Below are 22,155 nucleotides of genomic sequence, written 5' to 3'. Positions count from 1 at the left end.
CAGCTAGTTGGTAGCATTTGCCCAGTGTCTCGATTGGGAGCCCTAACACTCTGCTACTTGACAGGGTGAGTGCCATCGACAATTTAGTGTTTGTCTTGCTCTGTGCTCCACCCTCAGGTCCACACTTTGCGAGGTTTCTATCAGTTTAGGAGGCATTGGCCTTGTGATGGTATCGCCAGACTATGAATCCAGAGACCCAAGCAGTGCCCTGGGGACCCAGGTTCAAATCCCGCCATGGCAGATAGCGGGATTCAATTTTTTTTAAAAATAAGAGTCTAATGATGACCATGAAACTGTTGCCGATGGATTCGCTAATGTCTTTTAGGGAAGGAAACTGCCAACTTTACCTCAACTTTACCTCATGTAACTTCAGACCCACAGCAATGTGGTTAACTCTTAACTGCCCTCTGGGCAATTAGGGATGGGCACTAAATGCTGGCCTAGCCAGAGATGCCCTCGGTCCATGAATAATTTTTTTTAAGAAGAGTTATTCCTTGTTCATTAAACAGAACTGATATATTATTGCACCTCCTGAAAAGTTAAATAAATGGACAGCTCTCTCAATGCTGTGAGTAACAAAGATCGTCCATGTGAGATCACATCAGGGAATGATGATCACATCACACTCTACAATTGTCACTTAAATCTATGAACATGTTTACTGCTTCATTACGCCTTCATGAATGGCAAGGGTGGCATTTATTGCTTAGTTCTAAATGAAGTGTTTGTCTTATACTCTCCTCCCGAGGTCTCTCTCAGTTCCTGCACTCCCATTAGAGCTGAGCTACATACATGGTATGGACTCTCCTCGCCCTTCCTCCCAGGTTCAGGAGATAATTGACGCGAAACTGTCACCATGCTGTGGTTTTCCTCTAGAGCCAGACTGTAACATATAAACAATATTTTTTACACCAGATATCGACGAATGCCAGGATGTAGCGAGTTGCATAAATGGGCAATGCCTTAACACTGAAGGCTCGTACAACTGTTTCTGCACCCTCCCAATGGTCCTGGATGCTTCAGGGAAACGCTGCACGAACCCCTTAGATTCTGACGGTATGTTCCCGCTGTTACTATGGAAACATTACATGGCGAGAGACTTGAATAAAATATAGCTTATAGGGATGTGGCTTACAGTGCATTGGGGTTGCATTTCTGTGGGGTTCTACAGATCATCCTTTTAGAATGACCACCAGACATCTGTGGAAACCCTGAAGAAATAGTGGAAATTATGGCCCAGAATTTTCAATGTCAGTGATGGTAACGCTGTTGAGTATCAAGGGGAATTGGTTAGATTCTGGCAGCGTCTGTGGAGAGAAACCAAGAACAATGTTTCAAGTCCTAGAATCACAGAATCCCCACGGTGTGGAAACGGACCCTTTGGCCCAACAAGTTCACACTGACCCTCCAAAGAGTAAACCACCCAGACCCATTCCCCTACATTTAACCCTTGACTAATGCACCCAACCTACACCTCACTGAATACTGTGGACAATTTAGCATGGCCAATTCACCTAACCTGTATATCTTTGGATTGTGGGAGGCAACTAGACCACCCAGAGGAAACCCAAGCAGACACGGAGAGAATGTGCAAACTCTACATGGACAGTCGCGTGAGGCTGGAATTGAACCCGGGTCCCTGGCGCTGTGAGGCAGCAGTGCTAACCATTGAGCCACCAATTCCTGTGAACCTTCTTCAGAACTCTTCTGAAATGGGTCACTGGACTCGAAATGGTAACTGTGTTCTCCTCTCCTCAGATGCTGCCAGCCTGGCTGAGCATCTCCAGCAGTTGCTGTTTTTGATTGTCTCTGCAGTTCTTTGTTTTGTTTTAATGGTTAGCTTCTGTCTTGTTTGAGTTGGTCATTACATTGCATTTGTGGGGTGCCAAGGTTATTTACCATTTATCAGGCCGAGCTGGACATTGTTCTGATCTTACTGCATATGGACATTGACTGCTTCAGTATTCTGACATCGTTCCCATCAGATTTTTGCAAATTATACTCTCTCTGGTCACTGACATTTCACCTGTGGGAAGGTCCAAAATCACATGGGATGGTGCTAGACCCTTTCTGACCAGAACGAACAACTGCCAGATTGCTTGCCACTTAGGTAGGAGAGACCTGAGGACATAAACTTAGAGTAAAAGGAAGACCTTTTAGAACAGAGATAAGGAAATACTTCTTCAGCCAGAGAGTGGTGAATCTAAGGAATGCACTGCACTGAAGGCTGTGGAGGCCAGGTCATTGAATATATTTAAGACTGAGATAAATAGGTTCTTAAGTTTCTCAAAAGAGAAAATGCTGGAAAATCTCAGCAGGTCTGGCAGCATCTGTAAGGAGAGTAAAGAGCTGACATTTTGAGTCTAACTTTGACAAAGGGTCAGTTAGTCTCGAAATGTCAGCTCTTTTCTCTCCTTACAGATGCTGCCAGACCTGCTGAGATTTTCTAGCATTTTCCCTTTTGGTTTCAGATTCCAGCATCCGCAATAATTTGCTTTTATCTTAAGTTTCTCAACCTTATTCTCCCACTTTCTCCCTGTATCCCATGATTGATTGGTGGAGCAGACTCGATGGGCTGAATGGCCTAATTTCTGCTCCTATGTCTTAATGTCTTAGGATGGATGAATGAATGAAAGAGAATTGAAGAAATACTTGAAAAGAAAAGTGAAAGAGCAGAGGAATGGGACTAAATTGACAGCTCTATCAAAGAGTTTGCATCTGGGGTGTGGAACTTGCTTCTGTTGCTGTCTCATGCTGTGATTCAGTAAAGACAAGGAGGGATGTTTCTCTGGTTTATTTCAGATTGCCTGGGTTCCCTAGATGTAACAGACATAAGATCAATGGTATGATCAAGTCGTACACTCACTGAATCATGTTTCTTGCTAAAGGAAATTTGGGAGTGTTCCCTGTACCTGACCCGTCTAAGCTCTGGATCTGTGTTATTATGACAATTCATTGATCCTGGGTGCTGTTCCTCAGTTCCTCTTGTGAAAATCATTATGTACAAAAAAACCCTCCACTTTTTGTTGTATTTTAAATGCCCTCTGTAAAGATGGTCTCATTTGGAATTGAAGCGTTTCTGAAGCAGTACCTGAAGTTTGGTACTGGGATTTGTTTCATTTTTGATCTGTCGCACTCCTCTGCTGCCCAACTTTCCACTGTTTCTGTGCATGATGTCAGACAGTGCAGTATTTCATTTTATTTCTTAGATATCGACGAGTGTCAGGATCCATCAAATTGTATCGGTGGTCAATGCATCAACACTGATGGCTCATACAACTGTTTCTGCACATACCCAATGATCCTCGACTCTTCAGGGAAACGTTGCATTGAGCCTTCAGAAACTAGTGGTAAGTCCCAGTGGCAGGAGCAGCTGCTATAGTTGGCGTGGTTGCAATGATATATGTTCATTTTTATACTGCAGATTATATCAGATGCTCTTTATGTTAAAAGAGGCTTGAATGACATTGACATTAATCTACTTAAAACCGACCTCTTTGTCCTAATATCCATAATGTACCCCTTTATTCTTCATTTCTCTATTCTGTAGTTTTGTTTCTAAGATAACATTGTAAGTGGTATCTTATATAAGTTTCACTGTACTCATTTCATTACATGAGACAATAAGTTAATTCAATTCTTTCTGTGTCTCAGCATCAAACCCCTGTCTGATAACAGAAGGACCTTGGGATGTTTCACCATGTTAAATGTGCTATAAAAATGCACATTTTTGTTATTTGGATGGGAGGAGAGGAAAGAAGACTTGCATTTATCCAATATGCAGCCTGTTCTGACTGAAGCAACATTTTACATAAAGCTTCAAGGAAAACTGGACTCCTCTTTTCCCCCCCACCCCTTCACAGCCACAGAAAAGCCCATGTAGACCATGTCAACTGCACTCATCAATCCACCTCAAAAAACCCAGCCAAACCTGGTAAATATAATCTCGCCCTGAGAAAGCCATGCTGAGTATCCTTGTCTCATCTTGGCTTCTCCACATGGTGATTAATTCCATTCCTCAGAATATTTTCCAAATGTTTACCTACCACAGATTTACAGGGAATCACAGCGCAAATCGGAAGAATAACATCTCATCTTCCGACTACGCACTTTGCAGCCTTCTGGACTTAATATTGGGTTCAACACTTTCAAACTGTGATCCAACCCCCACTCCTTCTGTGTCTTTTAGCTTTACTCGTTATATTCTCTGTCACTATGTCCTCTCTCCCCTCCCCCTACTCCAGTGGGACTATCCATCCTTTCCATTGTCTTGCCCTGCTCATATTCTGATCATTTAATCTGAACTATCAACATCTTTTCTCCTCAACACTCTACACCCCATCACCAATCCCAACTATAACATAAATGCTGCCCCCTTCACACTTCACTTCAGCTCTGATAAAAAGTCACCTAGATTCAAAACGTTAGTTTGCCCATGGATACTGTCTGACCCGCATGATCGCCAGCATTTGTTGTTTTCAGTAGATTCCAGTGTCTGCAGTAATTTGCTCCTCAGTTATAGTTCCTTGGTTTATCTCTACTGCACTTCTCAACTAGTGGTACGTTAGCTGTCCTCCAGTGTGCTGGCCCCTCTTCTGTAGCCAGAGGTGATTTGAATGTCAGAGTCTCAGGAATCTCCTCCCTTGCCTCCCATAGCAGCCTGGGATTCATCCTGTCTGGGCCTAGATGTTTATCAAATTTGAAGCCTATTAAAACCTCTTGGTAGTAATTTGTTAAAGTCTCACAGCCCTCCCTCCTGATTTCTGTACCCACATTGTCCCTCTCCACAGACGCTCAGATGTGACAGGAATCGATATCCAACTGTGTTACATAAAGTAACACATAAAGTGAGTGGGGGTGGGGGGGAATCGTAGCGAGGGGGAGGCCAGGCACTGCTGTGGTACATTCATCTGAAGTTTGCTAAGATCTAGAAAAGCAGCAGCTGTACAAACACCCATTGTCTTGGTGTCTGAGATCTTTCAGTTTAAAGTCCTCTTTAATTTTTCGGACTTATTTATCGGAGAACTGCCGCCCACACACACAGGAAAATATTTTTTCATTCACGGTCAGAACGACTGGTGAAGGATCGCTCCTTCACACTTAAAATGCACATGTGACCCTCATTTGATGCTTTCCCACCAACATCGCGTCATTTCAGTGCCCTGGGTTGCTTCTCATTTCAAGCACGTTTTCCCTGCTGACCTTCAAAAGAATGATGCTCAAGGTGGTTAACAGATTTGATGGCAGATAGTGAGAAACAATTTCCTACTTCTGGGGAAGGCCAGAACAAAAGGGCATAAACTGCACAATGCGGGTGTGATGCTCGCAATACTCCACAGAATGTAGTGTCGGCCTGGAACTCCGTCCATCCCAATGAAAACTGTGGAGATTCTGGATCAATTGAAAGTACAAATCTGAGATTTATTGATTGTTTTTTGAGAGCATTAAAAGTCAGGAAATTGAGCAGGATGAGTTATAGATCAGCCATTATCTAACTGAATGGCAGAATCAGCTGAAGGGGCCGAATGGCCTCTTCTTCATGTCCCTATGAACACGAATGACTGAAGCCATGGAGCACACGTGTGTATCCACAAGGTGATGCCAATGCAACATTGAATGACATCCTTCCCTAACCTTATACAGTAAGTTGGGATAACGTGGGCATTTTCTGCTTGGCAGTATGTAACTAGTGGTGTGCAGCAGGGATCAGTGCTGGGGCCATAATTGTTTACTATATTATGTATATATATATAGGCTTTGACTTTGATTTGGGAAGTGAATGAACTGTCACTAAGTTTGAAAATGATCTAAAAGTAGATGGGAAGGTGAGTGGTGAGGATGGTACAAACTGTTGGGTAGAGGTTAAGTGCGTGGGCAAGAACCTGGCAGATATGGGAAAATGTGAGGTTAAGCACTTTGGCAGGAGGAGTAGAGGAGCTGAACGTTATTTATATGGAGAAAGACTGCAGAAAGAGGCAGCACATGGGGATTTGGACATCTTCATGCATAAATCATTTTAAAAAAGCTAGCAAACAGTTTAAGCGGGTAATAGGGAAGTCAATGGAATGTTGACCTTTATTTCAAAGCGATGGAGTATAAAATTGGGGAGGTCTTTATAAAACTAGATAAGGCCCCAGTCAGATCTCAACTCAAATTCTATGAACAGTTTTGGTCTCCTTAAGCAAGGAAAGTTTTACTGGCACTGGAGGCAATCCAGAGAAAGTTCACTCAGCTGATACTAGGTATGGAGGGACTGTCTTGTGAGGAGAGCTTGAGTAGACTGGGCCCGTACTCATTCGGACATAGAAAAATGCGAGGCAACCTTATTGAAACATGCAAAATTCTTCAGAGACTTGGCAGGGTAGATGCAGAAAAGTTGTTTCCCCTTGTGGGAGAGTTTAGGACTAGGGGCCATAATCTCAGAATAAGGGGTCACATATTTAAGAGAGAGATGAGGAGGAATTTCCTCTCTGAGGGAAGTAAATCTGTGGAATTCTTTACTGCAGAGGGCTGTTGAGACTGGGTCATTAAATATATTCAAGGCTGAGATAGACAGAACTTTAATCAATAAGAGAACCAAGGGAAAAGGCAGCCAAATGGAGTTGAGGATTATTGCTACGATATATTGAATGGCACGGCAGACTTGATGGGCTGAATGGCCTATTTCTGCTGCTATGTCTGATGGTCTTGTGGTCTTTTTCAGAACAAACCACTGAAGAGGATGTGTGCTGGCAGGCTGTGAGCAGTGAGGTTGTGTGTGGGTCACCCCTAGTGGATCGGAGGACCACCTACACTGAGTGCTGCTGTATGTATGGAGAAGCCTGGGGTATGGACTGTGCTCTTTGTCCCCTTCGAAACACAGGTGAGTAAGAGTTACCCAGTCATTTACACGTAATGCTTTTCCTGAAGAATGGAAGTGAAGTGATGGGATCATGGAAGTGGGAGGAAGGAAATGACCTGAGTTTTATTGTAAAACATATTTCTCTTTAATTTGAGCACAGTTTACCAGTTAATAAACCTGAAGCAGTGTTGTGAGTCTGAGGGCTGTTTTATTCTTTTTGGAAAAGGGTCGATAAATTCATAGTAATTAGGAATAGCACAGTGCAAAATCACTTCTCTTTATTTTTAAATTTTCTGCAAACTTGTCTTAGCATTATCAGAGAGTCAGAGATGTACAGCACTGAAACTGACCCTTCGGTCCAACTCATCCATGCCGACCAGATATCCTAACTAAAGCTAGTCCCATTTGCCAGACTTTGTACACCCTTCCTATTCATATACCCATCCAGATGCCTTTTAAATGTAATTGTACTAGCCCCCTCACTTCTTCTGGTAGTCCATTCCATACACACATCACCCTCTGTGTGAAAAGATTGCCCCTTAGGTCCCTTTTAAATCTTGCCCCTCTCACCTTAAACCTTTGCCCTCTAGTTATAGAGTTCCCCACCCTAGGGAAAATACCTTGTCTATTTATCCTATCCATACCCCTCTTGATTTATCAACTTCTATAAAGTCACCCCTCAGTCTCTGACTCTCCAGGGAAAATAGCCCCAGTGTATTCAGCCTCTCCCTGTAGCTCAAAACCTCCAATGCTGGCAACATCCTTGCCTGACAGTTCTCCATCTAAAGCAGTGGCAGTAATTATCTGTGAAATGTACATGTTCTGACCATGTCAAGGAATGTGAGAAATCAGTGGAGAGCCAGTAGGGGGTGAGACACTGGGCATCATTCGGATCATTGTCATCCCACATCTCAAAAGTTGCAATTCCTGCTGCTACTCAGATCATCTCCAGACAGAGGCTTGCCAAGCAGATTTTAGGCCCCAGTGATAATTAAACAGTCATCATTCCCACAACCTAATTTAGATTGTGGTTTATAATCATTCCAAAGTACTCGGAATCATTCCATGTCCAATCACTCCCCTTCTGAATAACCAATACTCTTTATTTAGTCACTCTGTGATATGTTGGCTGACAGCTTGCAGTATCATAAACAGATGCCTTTGTTTTTCTCATTCCTTTTTCACTCTTACTTCGACCTTACAAAAACACTGTCAGCCACACATCAGCTTGGTGTTTCCATTTGGAGTGATGCTGGTAATTTACTTACATCTTGGGAATGATTGAGGGTATCTAAACTGATGCCAAACAGGACTCCATAGCCAGCGGACTGAATTTAAAAAAAGGGTCATAGAGTCATAGAACCATACAGCAAGGAAATAGACCCTTCTGTCCAACCACTGGGTTTGGGGAGTCCAGAACTAGAAGGCATAGGTTTAGCTCTATATCATTAATATTATATAATTGTACAACATAGAAGGTGTGCTGGGGTTGGGGGCTGAGGTGGATTTTTACTAATCCAGTGAGAAGGGTGAAGCTTGAAAGGGTTCAGAAAAGACTTACAAGGATGTTTCCGTGATTGGAAAGTTTGAGTTATAGGGAGAGGTTGAATGAGCTGGGGCTGTTTTCCCTGGAGCATCGGAGGCTGAAGGGTGACCTTATTGAGGTTTATAAAATCTTGAGGGGCGTGGTTAGGGTGAATAACCAAGATCTTTTCCCCAGGGTAGTGGAGTCTAAATAGAGGGCATAGGTTTAAGGTGAGGGGGGAAAGATCTAAAAGGGACCTAAGGGGCCACCTTTTCACACAGAGGGTGGTACGTGTATGGAATGAGTTGCCAGAGGAAGTGGTGGAGGCTGGTACGATTATAATATTTAAAAGGCATTTGGATGGGTATATGAATAGGAAGAGTTTGGAGGGATATGGGCTGGATGCTGGCAGGTGGGGCTAGATTGGGTTGGGATGTCTGACTGGCATGGACGGGTTGGACTGAAGGGTCTGTTTCCATGCTGTACATTTCTATGACTCTATGACACTCCATGCTGACCTTAATCCAAACTAAACTAGTCCCACCTGCCTGCTCCTGGCCCACGTCCCTTCAAACCTTTCTTATTCATATACGTATCCAAATATCTTTTAAATGTTGTAACTGTACCCACATCCATCACTTCCTCAGGAAGTTCATTCCACACGCGAACCACCCTCTATAAAACAATCGGCACTCATATCTTTTTTAAATCTCTCTCCCCTCACCTTAAAAATGTGCCCATCCGAAGGGAAAGACAACTACCATTAACTCTGTCTATACCGTTCATGATTTTGTAAACTTACATAAGGTCACCTCTCAACCTCCTATGCACCACTGAGAAAAGTCCCAGCCTATTCAGCCTTTTTCTATAATTGGTCCATTTGCTCATAGATGTGGGGAACCAGAGCAAGGTGATGGCTTTCCTCCTGTCTGTGAGGGGTGGTCTCTGTGATATCAGACCCCAGCACTCCACCCTCATCTCCCTGCCTTCATGTGCTGTATGTATGCAAATTGCAATGCACTGCGAGAACTGCAGTGTCATAAGGTGTCTCATTACCATGCAAGGTTATACAATTCGATCTTTACAGTAAAGCCCCAGCTGCAGTACAAAAGCAGGTACATCTGAGCCTCACCCGGTAAGCCTTTTCCATCGACTTACTCCATTCGCTGTCTAATTTTAAAGCATTCAAGTTGCAGACTTCCCTGGGAGACCCGACACGTGCTGGGAGCACTTCTTGACACAGGCTGGGTCTTCCTGGTAATTGGATCATAATGTGACAAAAGTGTGAATTTATTCAGCATTATATCCATCAATATGTACTGCTTCTGAATTGACCCAGACATGGTACCATATCCAAAGGTCTGGCCTCTTTATATTGCAGCACTAAACTGAAATGTAGGAATTTCCTGAGTTGAGATTGCACGTTATGAAAAGGACTGGCATGGATGGCAGGTTCGCTACTGCCACCTCCTGACAGTGTGAGCAAAGCACCATTGAAGATCACCAGGATTACATCCCTCAGCATGAAAAATCCAACATTATATCAAATTTTAAGATTTCCAAAATCACACCTGAGAAACCTAACCCCTTCTCTACGTAACAAGCATAAGTGAATTTATTGCAAAGCAATTCGGGATGTTGCATACACATAATTGGGTTTTATACAAATGCAGGATTAGCATTGGTGTGTGTGTGTGAGATCTGCAAGACATCGGGCAGCAGCTCTATAAAGGTGCTGCTTGTAGCCCCTCCCAGAACTGTGACCCTGACTGTCTGGGAGGCAAAGGCAGCTGGGAGCATCCCCACCTGCAAGTTCCCCTCCAGATCATGCACCATCCTGACTTGGAATGGTATCCACATTCCTTCACTGTGGCTGGGCCAACACCCTGGAAACCCTCCCGAACCTCATCCCATGGACTGCAGCTGTTCAAGCACGCAGCTCACAAGTTACTTCTCTGAGGAAATGGCAGATGGGTGATAAATGCTCATCCAGCCAGAAATGCCCACTTCCTCGGAAGAAACTTTTTTATCAGAAGCATGAACTATGAAGTTATGAACTATAACTGAAGCATCTTAACGCAGTCTGAATTCATGAGTTACTTGCAGCTGTCCATCTGCTGTGTTGGCAGTGCTTTTGTGTGACCACATTCAGCAGGATATCTGGCAGTAACAACAGGGCTTTCTGCACTTAACCCTTTGACTACATAATAGATTCACAGAAATAGAAGAACTACCAGCAAGTTCCGAAACACAAAATGCCATACACCATTCCTGTCGCACAGTCACCCTGTGTTAACTGTCCACTCAGCTAATTTTTGAATTTCCTGATGTATAATGATAGCAGAAAGACTAAAATATTCTCTGTTATGTGTACTTACTGCTTTTGGAAGCATTTTTCCTCATATGGAAGGTAACTTCCTAAGATTTGGGCAGCAATGTGCCTAAGTGGTTAGCACTGCTGCCTCACAACGCCAGGTACCCAGGTTCGATTCTGCAGTGTCGACATGCAGGAAGTGAGGCCATTTTCAATAGCAGACTCCTTTCAGGTAGTTAGCGAGATACAACACAGGACTAGCAGCGTCTCTTTCCATTAGACAGAGACAATTAGATACATAGAACAGGATGAGCAGCATTCCTCATTGGGAATGGGTCATGGTCAGGAGGAAAGTGTCTATAAACAGCCACAAGTGGTCCAGGCATTGAGTTTGTGACATTGCATTGATCTGCTGTACGTTCAAGCTGTTCTAAACTAACTGATTACCCTTTTGATAATGGAACTATTTGTCGGTATTTTCGAACAAACTTGTTCAGATATGCTGTATTATGACACAGCTCTGGAGCAGGTGGGACTTGAACCCAGCTGAAACTTTATTGCTGGAACAGCACAGCAGGTCAGGCAGCATCTAGGGAACAGGAGATTCGACGTTTCGGGCACATGCCCTTCTTCAGGAACTTGAACCCAGGCTTCCTGCCTCAGAGGCAGGGACACCAAGACTATTCCACAAGAGCTAATGATATCTTTTTAAGAAAATATGCATAATTAAATCATTTCTGAAATCTATTCCTGGAAAGCTAGACAAAGTAATTACAGTATAAGCTAAATTATTTTAAAAATTAAGCATTTGGCAAAAACAGCGTTGGGCTAACCATGACTTTCTCGCATTGTGTATTGTGGGCGATAATGAATCAGCTTTCTGTGTTCTGTCTCTCCTGACTTTTATTTCATTGATATTAATCAGCAGAGATGTGAAATGGGTGGCGCATTCACTATTAACCATTTCACACTGTTGAATAAGGCAAGTTTGCTGTTGTATGTTTGTGGCATCATAATATCACAAGATATCACAAAATATCGGGGATACTCTTAAGGTCTCACTGGTCAAGTGCGGCATTCCCACAGCCACCTGGGAATCACTGGCCCAAGACCGTCCAAAGTGGAGGAGGAGCATCTAGGGAGGTGTTGAGCACTCAAGACTTGCCGTTGGGAATAAGCAGAAGCCAGGAGAAAACAGGGAAAGGTTTCTGCCATACCAACACTGCACTCATCCCTTGCCATGATCACAACCTGCCCCAGGTGTAACAGAGCCTGTGGTAGCTGCATCAGTCTGTACAGCCATTTACCAACTCACCTTGAGAGTGGACAGAGTCATCCTTGTCTGCGAGGGATCATCAATGATGATGATGAATAAATATCACAAGAGGTACAGAAGTCAGAGGTCATTCAGCGCAGTCCTGCACCCTTCTATAACAGCACTGTTGCTTAAGGACTTCCAGATTGTTCCTTCTGCTGTCTCAGCTGAGAGTCCATTTAATTCCATTCGGCCTCAGTGGTGGGACACTGGATATTATGACCAGGAGATCAGTTTGAGCAACTTAAACTCTACTGCATAGCCTATCCCTACACAATGAACACAGTCTGCTGATTTCTCAGCAACAAACCCAAACAAGCAGACAAAATGCACCCAGAAACCCTAGCCACTCTCCCCTACATCAAAGACACCTCAGAAATGACAGCCAGACTACTCAGACCCCTTGGTATCATGGTAGCCCACAAACCCACCAACACACTAAAACAACAGCAAATTTACTTGAAAGACCCTTTACAGACAACAAGCAAAACTAATGTCATTTACAAAATACTGTGCAAGAACTGTAACAAACACTACATTGGACAAACAGGCAGAAAACTAGTCACCAGGATACATGAACATCAACTAGCCACAAAATGACATGACCCTCTCTCACTAGTATCCTTACATGCAGATAAGGAAGGACACCACTTGGACAGGGACAACACATCCATCCTAGGACAAGCCAAACAGAGACACACACGAGAATTCCTAGAAGCATGGCATTCTAACCAGAACTCTATCAACAAACACATCGAGTTAGACCCCATCTACCATCCCTTGAGAAAAAAACAGAAAATAACATAACCACAGGAAATGATGTCACCACAGGAGATGACATCACCAACCCAAAGAAACCCAAATATATAAATAGAAAGCAGGAATTATCAACAGTGCTTCGCCCGGAGGCCTACTGAAGATGTTACCTAGTAGGGTGACAAAATGTCTGGAAATGAACCTTCCAGCTCAGTGAGCAAACCTACATCCATTCCAATCCTGCCATGAGATCTTTTACAGCCACCCCAGGACCAGAGAATGGGATCTCAGTTTAATGTTTTAGATGATATCTCCAACGTATCAAGGCAATGGGCTCAAATCCTGCAGTATGGCTTCTTAAAAATTTGCTTTGCTCTGGGGATCCATGCGACACTGTCACGCTGATATCTGTAGCAGTGAATGTAGACGTGTTCTTACCACAGATAGAAAACACCAGAAATCGCAACAGATTCAGTCAATTAAATGGGATCAGGGGAGTCCATGAAATAGATCCCAAATGGACAATGTCAAGTCAATCTCTCTCAACCTGCAGTTGACTACATCTACCAAAGGAGAATTTCCCAACAGGCACTGGGGTGGAGTGGAGGTCCCAGGCCTGTGGGTGCTGTCGGGGCAGCTGCTGGCACAACTTTACAGGATGTGGCAACCTCACTGGCACCCTCTGTACCTGTAATCAGGTTACTGAGGCAGGATAGCCAATCAGAGATGACAAATTTAGCTAATCAGAGATGACAGAATAGCCAATCAGAGATGACAGGACAGCCAATCAGAGATGGCTGCAATGCTGGATGACCAGCGCCCCTACCTGCAGAGAGGTGAATGGTGCTGAGGAAGGTGATGTGAATGGGAGGTGAGAGGTTTGTGGAGGGTTAGTACGAGGGAGAGGCAAGTGGAGCAGAGGAGGGAGAGTGTGAGGAAGAGGAGAGTGTGAGGGAGAGGCGAGTGGAGCTAGGGAGGGAGGATGAATGTGAGTGAGAGGCGAGTGGAGTTGAGGAGGGAGAGTGTGAGGGAGAGGAGTGATGCTGAGGAGGGAGGGTGAGTGTGAGTGAGAGGTGAGTGGAGCTGAAGAGCGAGGGTGAGTGTGAGGGAGATGTGAGTGGAATTGAGGAGGGAGGGTGAATGTGAGGGAGGGTGAGTGAGGGAGAGGTGAGTGGAGCTGAGGAGGGAGGGTGAGTGTGAGGGAGAGGTGAGTGGAGTTGAGGAGGGAGGGTGAGTGTGAGGGAGAGGTGAGTGGAAGTGAGGAGGGAGGGTGAGTGTGAGGGAGGGTGAGTGTGAGGGAGAGGTGAGTGAAGTTGAGGAGGGAGGGTGAATGTGAAGGAGAGATGAGTGAAGTTGAGGAGGGAGAGTGAGTGTGAGGGAGAGCTGAGTGGAGTTGAGGAGGGAGGGTGAGTGTGAGGGGGAGGCGAGTGGAGTTGAGGGAGGGTGAGTGTGAGGGGGAGGCGAGTGGAGTTGAGGGAGGGTGAGTGTGAGGGAGAGGCGAGTGGAGTTGAGGAGAGAGGGTGAATGTGAGGGAGAGGCGAGTGGAGTTGAGGGAGAGGCGAGTGTGAGGGAGAGGTGAGTGGAGTTGAGGGAGGGTGAGTGTGAGGGAGAGGTGAGTGGAGTTGAGGAGGGAGGGTGAGTGTGAGGGAGAGGCGAGTGGAGTTGAGGGAGGGTGAGTGTGAGTGAGAGGTGAGTTGAGGGAGGGTGAGTGTGAGTGAACCTAAACATGGAGGAGCTCTTGGCCAGTTAGGGAAATTAGGATTTTGGGAAGTTTCCTTCATTCGGACATGGAGTGTGCGGGTGTAAGCACCTGAGTTGTTTTGGGAGGCTGTAATCGAAAGGCAGTGATACAGGGAAACTTTTAACAAGCCAGTTATGAAAATATGTGGAGAGCAGTGAGATAGATGTGAATGAGATGAGAACATGGGGAGAGTGTGAGCAAGGGAGAGTGGGATCAGGGGGAGAGTGCGAGGGAGGACAGGAAGAGAGTGGGAGGATGGCGAGAAACCAGGAACGATGGAGAGCATGAGGAGAATGTCGGGACACGGGGAGAGAGTGGGAGCACAGGGTGAAAGCAGGGACAAGGGAGAACTTGGGGAGAGAGTGGGAGCATGGGGAGAGCAAGAGAGAGAGAGAGAGAGACAGAGTGGCAGAGAGCACTAGTGGAGCAGTAGGAGTGCAGGGACACTATGGGGAAATGAGCATGTCTTTAATTTGATTACACTTGGCTGTTGTCTCCCTCTGAAGCCAGCCGTGGGCTGTGCATTGCCTGGAAACTCTCCACAGACCCCAATTTAAGAAGCACTACTCAAACAGTCAGTGTGATGTCCTGAGAGAAAAGGAGGGAATAACAATTGGTGAAGAGAAATGATGTAATTTCTGTGGCAAATGCAGTACAAAGGTATTAAAAATAAAAAAAAAGTGTTTCATCTTAAAGAAAATAATACCCTTTGTTCATAAGATAATAGGATCATGGGTGGGCCATTCTGCCCCCTCCCCACCTCCCCTTAAGCAGTTCTATATTATTCAGTTCCAACTCCATTTTAACTGGAATGGATCTGTTTTCTCTCTCACAGATTTTGCTTTCACCATCTCCTTCTGGGTTTTGGTTTGTTCTTTGTGATAAGCTACTGTAGGACGAGGTCTGCTTGTAACGGGACTGACATTTCCCTTGTGTAAATGTAAATATTGTCCCAATCACTCGAATGTAGCTGTCAGGTTGAGTGTGTGATCGTGAACCTCTTCATCTGTTTTTCATACTGCTGCAGCCTCTACATTCTCTCACCAACATTCACAGGGACGTGTGCTCTCTCAAGAGCAGGATAACATGCTGGCGTATTATTAAAATAATGACAAGATAAAAATGATGTATGTTGTTAAAACTTCTGTCAAAGGGAATGAATGTGCCTGTCTCGTTTTGATTCGTGATGTAGCCTTGCACAGCAGATCAGTCCTTATGAAGCAGAGTCTGGCTACATTCAGAAAGGGTTAGCAAGGTGTCTTTTATACAAGTTCTCTATCAGAGACAGAACAGTAGCTAGTTCAGAGGCTATTGTTTATCCACTGGTCACTCACTGAACACTAGAACTTATTTTATAATGTAGATTGTTTTGCAAACACAACAAGGTACAAAATTTTAGAACCACCCAATAGCTCAATAAAGAGGAGACCATTCAAACCGCTGAATTTATGCCTGATTTTTTGGGGAGTGATGCGGTCACTCTCACCCAGTCTCCACTGTTTTCCCAGATCCTTGCAATTTTTCCCCACCAGTCCTTGGGAAGAGCCTGAGTTGGATTTAATGGTCACAGTAACTGTCTGGGATCCAACCACTTGCCTAATATGAAGAGTGACGTGGCGCTGACTCTGAAATTCTGACCTTCCTGTGTGGCGCCAGGTGAAGGTTGGAGAGCCCCAAGTAGGAAAGTAACCGTGAAAGCCAAAGCAAACAGTTCCATTAAAGGTTGCGGTCTGACAGAACACAAGGCCTCCTGACGTTGTAAGTAATTGATGGAGAAGTGAAAGGCCAGGAAACCCACCAGAGAGGACAGCTCGATCCAAAAAACAGTGTTGTGTTGTGGTTTGGCCACCGTGCCTCTATCGAACATGTACCTCTGCCAAAACAACTACTAGACTGATCATTTCAAACAAGAAACCCAGCCGCAGCCAGACATTAAAGCATAATTCTCACAAATTCAGCTCGAGATGTGAGACTGAAACCCCGTGGATTAGGAAGATTCTCCCTGATTTGATCTCTCCTCAATGTTACTTGATCTCAGCCTGAGGCAGAAGCAAGGGCAGCCTTACAAAGTCACCAAGAATTTATAGTGCAGCCATAGGCCATTCATCCCAACGAGCCCATGCTGGTATTTACACTTTACACGAACCTCTTCAAACATCACTTCGCTTAACTCAATCAGAACTCAATTCAATTCTATTCTTTTCTACCTCCCTATGTTGAGCTTGCCCTTAAATAATTTTATACCATTTCCCTCAACTTCTTTCTGTAGTGAATTCCACATTGTCATCATTCTCTAGTCAAATGGTTTGTTCTGAATTCTCGACAGTGACTGCCTCAGACCTCTGACCTCGCTACATGTCCACTACCAAATCCTCTCATGTCCCTAAAGACCTCCTTTCATTTTGTTTATGGGATGTGAATATCAGTGCCAAGGCCAACTGCTGTTACCTACCCTTAATTGCCCCACCTGGGCAGCTCTTTATTTTCTCTTTTCCAGAGAAAAGGAACTTAACCCATTAGATCTTTTCCAGAGGGTATAACCTCTCTATTTGGGTATTCATCTCGGGAGGAGAAATTTATTTGTGAAAGATGTCCTGTTGGAGGTCACGATCCAATGATTGCTTTTTGGAAGGCACGCGTGGGGAGTTAGATTGTTGAGAGTCAAGTCAGTCTTGGATTTGGTGCCTGTCCAAGGTTAATGTCCACTGGCATAAGTTGCCATAGCTTCCACAGAACCGTCCAACCGCCATCTGGTTAGAGAGAGGTACCTGACCATGAGTTTAACCTGAGGGTCACTGTGCCTCAGGCAAGCGGTGACGTTGGAAGAAGAGTCCTTCATGTTAGCCACAGTCAGAATTGAACCCACACTGTCCACCCATCACGCCTCATCTCAATCCAACTGTTCACCCAATTGAGCTAACCGATACTCGACACCCACTGAGTAAGATGTAAGTGTGCCGAGGGGAGCTGGAACATGCTCTGAGATACCAGCTTCAGTAAAGAAGCAAGAGAGAAAAGATTGAGTGTGGGAGAGGATAGTTTATAATCTCTGAATGATTTCCATAGCCAGAGTACTTGTCAATATTTAAATTCTGTTTGCAAACAATAAGCGAGCACTAGGATCTGTTGAAAATGCAGGTCATTCTTTTCGAATTCATTCACTGAATGTGGGTGTCTTACCAATGGTAAGACCTACATTCATTACTCATATCTCAATGGTACTCCCCATCACCTTCCTGCTGCTCATCCATTTCAGAAGATGGTTGAAGAGACAACCTCATTGCCTTGTGCTTGGAGTCACATGAAGGCACAATGGGTGTGGAGAGTGGATTTACTTCACTCGTAACATCTGCAAATTGTTCTTATTGCTTTTCTTATATGGGATGTAGGTATCACTGCCTGTTCCTAATTGCCCCCCTTTGAACCAAGAGTCTTACTCATTGTCTTCAGTGGGGCAATCAAGAGTCACATGCTGTGATGTGGTATCTGGAATCACACATAGGCCAGACTAGGTGAGAAAGGACATGAGTAAACTATGTTTTTTTTAAAAATTAATCAACAATCGAAAATGATTATGTGCTCACTATTAGGCTAGCTTTTTAATTGCAGATTTTTGAATTCCAATTTCACTCTCTGCGCGAGTGGGATTTGAACCCAGGTTCCCCAGAATATTAGCTTGGCCCTCTAGATTACACCATTCCCCCACCTCTTCAAAGTGATCCAGTTTCCATCAAAAGAAATGACAGTCTGGCAGCTTCCTGGTACGCTATTACAGAAACAAAACCAAAACTTCCAGGCCTAATATAGAGTAAGAGAGCCATACAGCACAGAAACAGTCCCTTCAATTCAACCAGTCCATGCCGATCATAATCCCGAGCTAAATAAGCTCGCCTGCCTGCTCCTGGCCATATCCCTCCCAACCTTTCCTATTGATGTACTTATCCAAATGGCTTTTAAACAATGTAATTGCACTTGGATTTAGGCATGAGCTTCTGTGTAAAAAGAAATTGCCCCTTTTGAATTTTTAAAATCTTTCTCCTCTCACCTTAAAAATATGCCCTCTTGTCTTGAAATTCCCCACCCTAGGAACCTTACCATTCACCTTATCTATACCCCTCATGATTTTATAAAAACTCTAAAAGATCACCCTCAGTCTCCGACACTCCAGTTAAAAAAGTTACAGCCTATCCTGCCTCATCCTGGTAAATCTCTTCTGAACTCTCTCCAGCTTAATAACAACCTTCCTATAACAGGGTGATCCAGAAGAGACCTCAAAAGTGTCCTGTACAATCTCAACATAACATCAACAGGTATTTGACTGAATTTCAATCCCTGCACTGCTATGGCAAAATTTGAACTCCCATCCTCTGTCTTCCGAGCTGAGAAACGTAATCATTGAGCTATGATATTCCTCACAGAGGCTCAATCTACCAGGAGTGTATCTCACTTCCATGTTATTCGTCAGAAAGTTGGCACGGTTGGCAGTGCTGTTCCTAATGGTCACTGTTCAACTCATTCTGCCTCTCCTGCATTATTCCCCCATCTATGGCAGCCCAGACTCTGACCAGAGATACAGGAAGTTCAGTGCAGGAATGAGATGGAGAATTGGGAGCGCGAGTAAGAGTGAGTGAGGAATAACTCAGCAAGGGAAGGAAAACTTTGTGCCACTGGCACTACAGTTCCTTCAGGCAGTTTGGGTGGAATTTCGGGCATTGTTATGGGATCCATTCCTGTATTCTGAGAACTGGATGAAGCACCGTGAGATGAACAGTCAATGCATGGGGTATCGCGCAGAGTTGCCCAAATGATTTCTCCTGTAAAGCCCTTAACTAACACGTTGAACCACCTGATATTTGTAATTTTATTAGTAGCTGAAATTGAGGGCATCACTGTATCTGTTGAATTGTCACCATCTCATCCCTCAAAGATTTCTCTGTTCCTCCAATTCTCCCTCTCAGTGCTTCCCATTTGCCATTGGTGACTGTGTCTTCAGCTGCTTTGCAAGAACATAAGAAACAGGAGCAGGAGTAGGCCATCTGGCTCTCGAGCCTGCTCTACCATTTAATACGATCATGGCTGACCCGTCTCGTGGACTCAGCTCCACTTGCCTGCCTACTCACATAACCCTGAATTTCTTCACTGTTCAAAAATATATTTATCTTTGCCTTTAAAAAACATTGGCTCTAAGTTTTGGAGGTTCCTCCTTAAAACACTCCACTTCTTCGAGCCCTCTCCTTTAAGGCTTTCCACAAAACTGAACCCTCTGTCCAAGATTTTGCTCACATCACCTTTGGCGCTTTCAGGTTTTTGATTGGCACTCCCTTCCCGCGAAGAGTTTTGCGATGTTTTGGCAGGCCACTTGCCAGCAATGGAGTGTCAGCCCTTCACCTCCATTGAGGCAGCAGTCCCATTTCCCCGCTGCTATCCCACTCAAACAGGCCAGTGGTGCAGCGTGGGAAATCCAAGCACCTCAGCGATGCAGGGGATTGTGGGATAGGCCGTGCCCCTCACAGGCTACATGCTGTGGCCCTCAGAACACAGAATGGACACAACTCAGAGGGTAAACTTGTTCCATTTGATGGAGACATTCTCAGTGGCTGAGGAGGCTAAGAAAAGCGTTCATAATTGCCAGCTGCCTGGTTATGCTTGGACCAATTTCAAAGTCTTTAAAACCTCAGGACTGCTGCAGTTAAGTTTGCTCTTTTTTTTTATTTTTGCCACATCAGAGATTAATAGAAAATGATGCATCGCTTCCAACATTTTATGACTTAGAACACCATCGCATTTAAACAAGAAATGCATCAATCTTTCCTGGAAAACCGAAGTAAACAGTTCCTTTTTTAGGGAAAACAGAAAATGCAGGGCAGCCAGAAACGTATCTTGTGTAACCCTTACTCAGAATGTTATGCTGATCAAACTGAAGAATATTTCTTTCATTTTCTGATTTCGCCCCCAGATTTCCAGTACACCTTTAATAAGACCCTAGAGCATGGGAACAGAAGTAGGCCATTCAGCCCATTGAGTCTGCTCCACCACTCAATAAGATCATGGCTGATTAGATAACCCTCAACTCCACTTGACTGCCATTTCCCCATCACCCTTGGTTCCCTTCCTGACTAAAAATCTGTCTGTCTCAGCCTTGAATATAATTAGTGACCCAGCCTCAACTGCCCTCTGTGCTTAAAAAAAAATTCAGTACCCTCTGCGAGATTTTTTTTATCGAGAGAAACTTTTGAGGACGCTAATATTTTGTTTTAGTTCTTTCTGAGGCAGTTGGGTCTTGCTGGCAAGTCAAGCAATTGTTACCCATCTCTCATTGACCCTCAGCAGGGATTTCCACGATACATTATTTATTGAAAATCAAATCTTTTTATGTCGGCGTAAATTTGGCACCTTCGATCAGAATAAGCTGCATTTTTAAAACAAAAGGTCTTTTAAGTAGTGGTTTTGGTCAATGTTCCCGTGAGGTCATGTTCAGAATCCAAGGATAATGTACAAACTGGCTCTCTCTGCTCACTTTTAAATTGGGTGCTTTGTTCCAAACTTGCATAAATGTGACCAGATACACAGATGTCTGGGTCCAGGGATGCAGGTGCCAAGGGCCAGGGTTAGAAGATGGGACCAGACATTGCTTGCATACTTTAGCAGGAGCTGACGGGGATGTGGATTACATTGCCAAAGTGAGGATAAATGGAATAATCAAAAACGAAGAACAGAGAGTGAGTCCATCTATTTTCCACACTGGATGCCATTTGGCAAAAAACAAAGGTTTGCAGGAAGTACATTATTGTTCAGAATATTTCAGGCACTGCTATGTTGCAGCTCATTGGTGTGTGTTAGATTCTTCTGTTTTTGTCACATTCAGCTCAAAAGGGAGGTCCTGCCCCTTCTATCACCAATCCTAGTAATCCCATCCGGTTTGCCATTTTGACCTTGGGGTTCTCTGGAGTTTCGAAGAATGGGAGGTGATCTTGTTGGAGCGTGCAGGATTCTGAAGGGGTTTGACAGGATAGCCACTGAGGGCAGTGCTGTCTACCTCACAGGGCACACAAGTAAGACAGGATAAGGGGCCAACCATTTGTGAGGAGGAGAAATGCCTTCACCCAAAGGGTTGTGAATCTTTAGATTTCTCTACTTCGGAAGATTCTGGATATTCCAGACTGAGCATTTTTAATGAATGATGATTTGTTGTCACTTGTTTGCTACAATGAACAGTGCAATGAAATACAGTGGAACGTTTCAACTGCTGGCCACAATACGGCACCATTTGAATATTTTAAGAATCGAAAGATAAAGCTGGAAGGAAGTCTGTCTATGTTTCCCACCACCTCCACCATGAGACTTGACCAATGATACCCACAACACTGCCTGTGCCAGACCCACCAACATCATGGTAGCCACCCTTCAGGTGTCATCTTTTCGTTACTGGGCCCACCTCTCTGATGGGTCATTAAGGCTGGGCCCCATGCTGGAACCGCAATCCCCGGCAACCAGCAGCCCCGCACTCTGTTGCTGCTGCCATTGCCTGGCCAATAACCATCAGTCCCCTACTGTTTCGTGCCACACTGCCGCTACCTCGCTGATGTCTGGGGTCTTCACCCCGGGCCTACCACAACCAGGACTACCTGGTTACGCTGCCAGGCCAGGCCATGCCATTCCTCGC

General features: G+C 44.5%; 1 protein-coding gene across 5 annotated transcripts in view; it reads left to right on the top strand.

The window, feature by feature from the left end:
* Nucleotides 1-22,155, top strand: part of ltbp1 (latent transforming growth factor beta binding protein 1) — a 425,536-nt gene that overhangs the window by 306,433 nt on the left and 96,948 nt on the right. For all 5 annotated transcript variants that reach the window (XM_043695510.2, XM_043695509.2, XM_043695511.2 and 2 more), the window contains 3 exons: nucleotides 916-1,056; nucleotides 3,210-3,350; nucleotides 6,704-6,862. In XM_043695510.2, the coding sequence (XP_043551445.2) occupies nucleotides 916-1,056; nucleotides 3,210-3,350; nucleotides 6,704-6,862 (441 nt within the window). The remainder of the gene's footprint in view (nucleotides 1-915; nucleotides 1,057-3,209; nucleotides 3,351-6,703; nucleotides 6,863-22,155) is intronic.

This window comes from Chiloscyllium plagiosum, unplaced genomic scaffold (assembly GCF_037043375.1).
Source record: "Chiloscyllium plagiosum isolate Xiang-an unplaced genomic scaffold, Cpla_swu_hap1 HiC_scaffold_10, whole genome shotgun sequence".
In the NCBI taxonomy this organism is placed as follows: Eukaryota; Metazoa; Chordata; class Chondrichthyes; order Orectolobiformes; family Hemiscylliidae; genus Chiloscyllium; species Chiloscyllium plagiosum.
The sequence above is the reverse complement of the archived record's forward strand: the minus strand, read 5'-3'. Positions and strand labels throughout refer to the sequence as shown.